The following is a 7,980-nucleotide window of genomic DNA, read 5'->3' as shown; positions in this document are numbered from 1 at the left end:
GTATATACTGGGGAACATTTACCCAGAGCCTGCAGCGCCTCTCTCTCTCTCCCTCTGTAAAGGATGAGTCATACGGGTGAGGAGGGAATCCTTTCCTCAGATATTGTCATCCTCAATGCCACTGAATGAATGGCCACGTTGTGCATCTGTCACGAAATGCCACGTATCCACCCACCTGGAGGCAAAGCCCTATGACCATTCAGTTCACAATCCAAAGGTGCAGCCAATTAGAATGTTAAATTAATGAAATCTTCACAAATGCTAAACACTGTGAATATATTTTATAGATAATTGAGATGCATGCGTTTGATTAGAAAAAGTTGCCTGTCCATTTTTTGTCAGTGGACTTGGTTCTTGGTTCATACAGAGATTCCATAAACATACATTTCAACAATGTACATAGCATTTCAATTTTAATTATGTGTCTTCAACACTTTTGCTCCAAGTCATAATTACACCAGCAGTACTGGTTACTGTTTCTGACTCATTCATGACTGACATAAAAGCTATGAGACACAATGAAGCTGAACACAGGGTGGGTCAAGTTCCAGGGGTTCACTATTGTTTGTGTGTATAACGAACAGTGAGTGTTTTGGTATGCACACTCTGTAAACAGAAGAACAAATACACACTCAGACATTTGAGGTCATGAAAATTGGCTATTATGCAAAAGCAAGAGCCAGCTTTATTGGTACACCAAAATGCTCTAAGGCACATTCTAACCAGATATATTGACCACAGAAACTGCTTGGCACTTTGTACACACACACACACAGGTTGATATAAAATCATTAAAAAAAGTAACACTCTCTTTGAAGGTGTTTTTCAGTATATATATAATTTTATAGCATATGATTTACAAGAGAGCAAACATCTAATCACGCACTCACCTTTACCTAACATAACTGAGCTATCATTACATCACATTTATTGCTGGTGATGCAAATTAGTTTTATAATATCACTCATTTCCATTCAAACACTCTTAAATACAGTTCAGGAATGTCACTGTCTGAAATTATTTGATGAAATAGCAAAGAAAATATTTTAATGCTCATCATCAGTCACTTCCTCCAAATCATCCTCATCTTCCTCCTCATCCTCTTCGTCATCCCTTTTCCTCTGTCTGCTAGATGTTCTTGACTACACCAGAAAAAAATCTCTCAGTTTTGGGATACAACACAACTAAAGGTCTGTTCACATCAAGGATGATAACTATACAGGTGCATCTCAAAAATTAGAATATTGTGAACAAGTTCATTTATTTTGTAACTTATTTCAAAACGTGAAACTTTCACATATTCTAGATTCATTACATGTAAAGTAAAACATTCAAAAGTTTTTTTAATTTAAATTTTGATGATTAGAGCTTACAGCTCATGAAAGTCAAAAATCCAGTATCTCAAAATATTAGAATATTTACATTTGAGTTTCATTAAATGACCATCCCTACAGTATAAATTACGTATATTTCTTGTTCTTTGAAACCACAATAATGGGGAAGACTGCTGACTTGGCAATGGTCCAGAAGACAATCATTGACACCCTCCACAAAGAGGGTAAGTCGCTGTCCTCTTTTCAGATAAAAGTAAATTTTGCATTTCATTTGGAAATCAAGGTCTGGAGTCTGGAGGAAGACTGGAGAGACACAGAATCAAAGCTTGAAGTCCAGAGTGAAGTTTCCGAAGTCAGTGATGGTTTGGGGTGCCGTGACATCTGCTGGTGTTGGTCCATACGAGCTGAAGGCTCAATAGAGCCTCAGCAGTGCCACAGGCTGATCGCTTCCATGCCACACATCACTGATGGTGGAATTTGTGCTAAAGGAGCCCCGACCAAGTATTGAGTGCATAAATGAACATACTTTAAAGAACTTTAACTTTTCTGTTTTGCAAATCCTATTTTTGATTGATCTTAGGAAATATTATATTTTGAGATACTAGATATTTGATTTTCATGAGCTGTAAGCTCTAATCATCAAAATTAAAACAAAGAAAACTTTTGAAATGTTTTACTTTACATGCAATGAATCTAGAATATATGAAAGTTTCACTTTTTGAAATAAGTTACAAAAAAAAGTACTTTTTTCATGATATTCTAATTTTTTGAGATGCACCTGTAGATATAAAGTTCTGATTCTGTGAGTTGAATAGAGAAGTTAACATCACAGCTATAACAATAATGACAGAGAATCAAAATCATTGGAATCACTTTAAGAATGTTGTTCTTTCAGCAAATGACTGATAAAAACATTGGCCAATCAGAATCCACATTTAAAGAGCTTAAAAGAGCTTGAGGATTTAAAGCGGCAGAAGGCGAAACTGCAGCACACTCTTAGAATAAACAGAGCGTTATCTTCTGTTGGTGTGGACACTAATAGAGTTGCCATTATTATTATGTTTATAGATATCGTTCTTGTGTGAATGGTCCTTAAAGGGATAGTTCACCCAAAAATGAAAATTTTGTCATCATTTACTTGCCCTCAGGTTGTAAGCTATATGAATTTCTTTCTTCTGCTGAACACAAAAGATATTTTGAAGAACGTGGGCAACCAAACAGTTTCTGGTCCTCACTGACTTCTTCCATAGTATGTTTTTTTCATACTACTGAAGTCAATGGGGACCAGCAAATATTTGGTTACCAACATTCTTCAAAAATATCTTCTTTTGTGTCACTTTAACATAAAAAATAAGTATTTCTCCACAAAGAAATATGATATGATAACAGTCTTGAATTCAAACTATGCATTTGAAGCATATTAAGCCATTTTACATTTTTTAATACTGATAGATAATGAACTGTATTGACATAGAAGTTCTAACATTAATTATCCATCTAACAATAGAAAGTCATTTTATCTAACATAAGATATGGGGAGGCACTAACCTGTATTGTTCCTGATTTACTCATTGATGTACCAGTTCGATTTAGGGAAAGTTTAGAATTGGCACGAACTATTTCTAATCGAGACTGGTAATCAGGGGGGTGCAGTGAGTTCCTGAACACCTGTCAAGACAAAAAAAGGGGTCTGTAGACTACTCTACATATGGACCACCAGGAACCTAATGTCATCTTATCACCCACCACATAATAAAACAATAACGAGTACAGCCGAGATACATTAAAAAGAGAAATGAGTCAACACAAACTAGTACAACATACTGTGTTGTAGCAACAGACAACCATGTAATTTAGATTGGGGAAAAACATTTACTCACTCTGTCCTGGTGAGGGTGTGCCAACAAACATTGTCACCTCAACTATATTAACTCCAGTTAAATATTACAGGAAGAATATTTATGACCTATCTCTATATGCTCTAGTTGTGTCTTCATAAACCTGTCACCATGTGCCAATATATGACTATTACCAGTTTACACATCCAATTACAGGCAAAGTTCAGAGAAGAACGAGGAAACGTTTCCCAGAAAATCCCTGATGAAATAATATTCATGTGATTTTCTTCCCCGGCAAGTCAAGGAAATATGAACAAAGTTAAGAAAAAAAAAAATAGTTTTGGCACGCCAAACTATGAATTCATAAATAAATGCATTAGCCAGTGCGAACATTCCACAGCTGACTGAACATGCTTTGCAAGATGACTCTATGGTTCTTTTAGCATCAAGATTGGAGGAGGCCTTATACCCCAGCAACCAGAGCTTTCATCATTATGACAACAGGGGGATCTCAGGAGTAGAAAGAATATAATTTGATTAGACATTAAGACAGACAAGCTCGAACCAGCAGGACTGCCAGAGCAGTGGTGCTGGTGCAGAGTGCTCACCTCAAGGTCTCCTTCCTCATCGACATTCTGAATGTGCTGATAGGCAGTTGTGTAAATTTCCAAAATCTTGGCATGGAATGCCATCTCCACTGTTACAAATTCACCGAGAATTTTCTGCATCAAACACATGAGAACATCAGTCCAAATAGCCATTTCTGTGACGTAGCTTTGGAAGATTTGATGTATGGAAGAGTGTAATTGTCTTATTCTCTTTTATTCTCATCAAGGCTGCATTTATTTGATCAAAAATACAATAAAAACAGTAATATTGTGAAATATTACAATTTAAAATAACTGTTTCCTATTTTAATATTCTTTTAAATTATTGAATTAATTCAGGCAAAGCTGAATTTTCAGCATCATTACTCCATTCTTCAGCGTCACATGATCCTTCAGAAATCATTCTAATATGCTAATTTGTTGCTGAAGAGACATCTCAATTATAATTATCCACATTGAAAACAGCTGTGCTGCTTAATTTCTTCATGGAAGAGGTAATACATTTTTTTTCTGAATTCTTTGATGAATAAAAAGTTCAAAACTATAGCATTTATTTGAAATAGAAATCTTGTGTATCATCTTGTATGATGTTTCAATCAATTTAATGCGTCCTTGTTGAATAAAACTATTAATAATAATAAAAAAGCTTTTGACTTAAATGTGGGTTTAGTTTTAAACACAGTAAAGTTTTCAGGGGCTCTGTTTGAATTTCGTATTATGTTAGATTCTATTTGTATAATAATATATAAATATACTTTATATCATTTTTGTATAATGTTAAAGGCTGTTTTATTCATTCACACAATAAATTGATATTACTTATTAAATAAGTCAACGTGCAGTCTGAAGGACCTTGATATCACGAATCTTCTGCTTTTCAAAGTCATCTATGGTCTCCTCCAGCTGGCGAGTTGTGCGTGTGGCATCCATTGTGGCTCTCTGGAGTTCACTCTCAGCCTTTCGTGACACAACAGACAAAGAAATGTAAAGCACAAAATGGTCTCAAGAAGCAGACATACACGATTTGAGTCTATCAGCTCACCAAGATGTTTTGAACTGAGAAAAATAAGAAGACTCACATCAGGTTGAGTATAACTGACATATTAGTGCCAGACTGAGTTGGACCTACTTGGTTATAACTAAATTAATTCAAAGTAGTTTCAAGATAATATTACAGTTCGTTGCACACACGTCCCACCTGTGACTGAGAAAGGCTGTTAAGGTAAATCTGTGATTGTGGTTTACAACAAGTATCTTTCAGTTTATTTGACATTAAAATGTCTAGTAGGTCTGTCGATGCTTGTTAAGTGTATTAAAAACTAAACACATTTCATTCAGAACCTTATGCAAATATGCAGACGTTTTGAGTTATACTAGTTAAAAATGTTGTAAATATGTTTAAAAACATTTGAACTTGCAGACGTAACTAACTTTTAATGTCACGTTTTTATGTATCTATTCATTAATCATGAATTAATATTCTCTCATCTGACGCAATAATGTCTTAAATTATCTCTATTTGGGGGATTTCTCAGCAAATACTGATAAGTATGGAATTCATTTTGACAAATTAAACAGCATATCATGCATTTAATCTATTAATTTGTTTTAATTGATTGACAGCCCTAATCTACAGGGTAATTTGAGAACTGAGGCATCTTGAATGTAAAATCCGTCAGACCTACTCTTCTGCTTCACAGCTATGTATTTTCGGCGAAAGAAGAAATAATAACATTGGACTGTAGGATACAATAATCTGTCTGTCTGAGGGGTTTCTCTGCCTCATACTTTCAAGCTGCTGCATCTGCTTGGTCTCTCTGTTCCGTGCAATCTGCGTCTGCTTCAGGTCCTCCTGTACATAAATTTGATAAAATCACAAAAGGTTGGTAGAAAAGAGCACTCTAGTTCTTAGGTTTTGACCTATGACAACAGTCACTGTACATCATGCTTACTCGGAATGTGATGCAATGCTGCCCTCATGAGATCACTAGGAAAAGGCCATTTGTATATTTGAACTATAAAGTATAAATCCTTTTATCTGAGGGGCTTATAGAGAAAAACCTGACCCTTTTCGTTTTGACAACATTCCCATATGCTTTCAAAGGCTCTATAACTTTCACTTCCAGCCTCTCCACCTGTGAACAACAGTACGTGTTTGTATATTAGTAGGAAACACAAATATTCTGTAGTATGTTTTCATGGTTTTAAACACACTTTTGCTTGTCGATAGTCCTGAATCTTGGCCAGCTGATCTGCAAAATTCTTCAATCCAAGTTTCAGGTTCGGTGTCTCTGTGTCAGCATAAAGGCCAACTTCTTTAACCAGAAGGTCGGCTTTGTCCCGCAGTCGTGCAGTTTTACGGACGTAAGCCGCAAACAGTTGGCAGAGATCTCCAAAGTGCTTCTCAACATTGGTGATGTTCTCTTGGATCTGCTTGGTCTGGGTGTCTCTGTAATGTGCAAAAAAAAATAAAAATTAAGATTATCTGACTGAGGTAATTTTGTTAATATAAATTAGACTACAGGTTTTGCCTCCTATCAGCTCTTGGATCTGCTTGGTCTGGGTGTCTCTGTAATGTGCAAAAAAAAAAAAAATTAAGATTATCTGACTGAGGTAATTTTGTTAATATAAATTAGACTACAGGTTTTGCCTCCTATCATTATGTTAAAAGGGTTATATGTCAGATTTATTGTGCAAGAGAGGAACAGTCAGTTATTACAAGAACATCATGATGTATATTCCTTCAGGTAACTTAAGTGTTATTTTAAAAATGCTGTTTTCTGTCGCAGGTTGTTTTTGTCTAAAAATTCGACCAACGTTTATCTGGCATGAGAAATTATGTTTTAATAATCCACTGAGGAGGCTTCACATGTGGCATCTTTTATCCTTTTGTATATTGGAAAAGTGCATACATGCTATACTGTTAGCAATTTTACATTTCGGTTAACGTTACACAGATAATTATGCAGTTGCTGTTTTAATATATCGGTAGAAGTTCTGCTTATGCATTTGCAGTCAATGATATTATAAAACACGCGCTAGCTGATGAACTAACGTTACTGCTTGTATCATTTAGCTTAACGTTAGCTGGCTAGCTAACGTTAGCTTCCCAACCGTCAAAACAAATCTGGACAACTTTTACCTCGCTCTTGCATCAGGAGTGCGGCTCATGATAACTAGAAACCAATATATATATAACGTTATATATGTATTAGTTAAAAATAAAATATAAAGCTATAGCTAAAAACTGTTTTGCCTCTATTCTCTGTGCTAAAGCTGCAACAGGAAATCTGGAAGAACGCTGTCCCGTTACCATGGAGCTAAAGATGCGCCAACTACAGATAAATAAAGGAAAAACAAAACAAAATTAAATTAAAGGCACAATATGTAAGATTTTTTAAATTAAAATATCCAAAAAAACACTAGAACAGTGTTATATTTTGCTGACGTGGGTACTTACATTATCCCAAATGTTTCGAAGAATGTTTAAATCCAGAGAAATAAGCAATTTTAACTAGGGATGTTCATTTTAACTGGTTAACCGACGGTAAGAATTTTGACCGATTAATACAATCAGTTAAACGGTTTAAAAAAATCATTTAATTATTTTTTTTTCAGTAATTTATCAAAATATTTAAAACGGTTTGCTGCATGGTTAAAATACGCTATGTTATTTCATTATTTATTTTTTTCAGTCATTTATCAAAATATTTAAAAAGGTTTGCTGCATGGTTTAAATATGCTACGCGTATAAAACAAATGTTTTTTTAGGGGGAAAAAAACACAAGTCGCGTATAAGTGGCATTTTATGCCGACGCAAAATGTTTACAAACATTATAATAAACACTGTAAACATAGCTAGGCTATTTTAGTTCCACTCACTCCACAACAAATCCTTCAGTATTTAGAAAAGAACAACAATAAAAAATATAAGAAGCTATATATAGCAATATAAATGACAATCCAAAACGAATTCATTTAGGTTAAAACGAAACTGAAACCAACGTTGGGTCTCTAATTCCACACAAAATCAAATGTTTCCGTATTCGTGATGTATTTGAATGGCAATTTTTTATTTATTATGCACTTCACTCGCTTTCCAATATCCACGTAAAACAAAATGTTTTGCATAACATCACCGCGGTACTGTGATAACACTTAAAGGGGTCATATGATGTTGCTAAAAAGAACATTATTTTG

At 34.7% G+C, this 7,980-nt stretch overlaps 1 protein-coding gene across 2 annotated transcripts; it reads right to left on the bottom strand.

Moving 5' to 3' along the window:
• Window positions 1-663: 663 nt before the first annotated feature.
• On the bottom strand, window positions 664-7,106 carry LOC107702073 (protein FAM92A1-like). Of its 2 annotated transcripts, XM_016504267.1 has the most exons (9): window positions 6,923-7,106; window positions 5,995-6,229; window positions 5,847-5,915; window positions 5,531-5,632; window positions 4,979-4,984; window positions 4,633-4,737; window positions 3,781-3,894; window positions 2,883-3,002; window positions 664-1,142 (listed from the first exon to the last, which is right to left on the bottom strand). In XM_016504267.1, the coding sequence occupies exons 1-9, from the start codon at window positions 6,949-6,951 to the stop codon at window positions 1,047-1,049; spliced, it is 876 nt and encodes a 291-aa protein (XP_016359753.1). In that variant the 5' UTR covers window positions 6,952-7,106; the 3' UTR covers window positions 664-1,046. The 2 variants fall into 2 exon arrangements, with proteins under 2 accessions (XP_016359753.1, XP_016359754.1); XM_016504268.1 differs by lacking the exon at window positions 2,883-3,002.
• Between the last annotated feature and the right edge of the window lie 874 nt (window positions 7,107-7,980).

This window comes from Sinocyclocheilus anshuiensis, unplaced genomic scaffold (assembly GCF_001515605.1).
Source record: "Sinocyclocheilus anshuiensis isolate Anshui unplaced genomic scaffold, SAMN03320099.WGS_v1.1 scaffold54, whole genome shotgun sequence".
NCBI lineage: Eukaryota > Metazoa > Chordata > Actinopteri > Cypriniformes > Cyprinidae > Sinocyclocheilus > Sinocyclocheilus anshuiensis.
The sequence above is the reverse complement of the archived record's forward strand: the minus strand, read 5'-3'. Positions and strand labels throughout refer to the sequence as shown.

Excerpts from the sequence above, each read along its gene's own strand:
- LOC107702073 (XM_016504267.1), bottom strand. The coding sequence starts at position 6,951 with ATGAGCCGCACTCCTGATGCAAGAGCGAG. Across the intron at positions 5,916-5,994 it reads AGGACTATCGACAAGCAAAA|GTGGAGAGGCTGGAAGTGAA; the intron begins GTGTGTTTAAAA and ends TGTTGTTCACAG. Across the intron at positions 3,895-4,632 it reads AGAAGATTCGTGATATCAAG|AAAATTCTCGGTGAATTTGT; the intron begins GTCCTTCAGACT and ends TGTTTGATGCAG.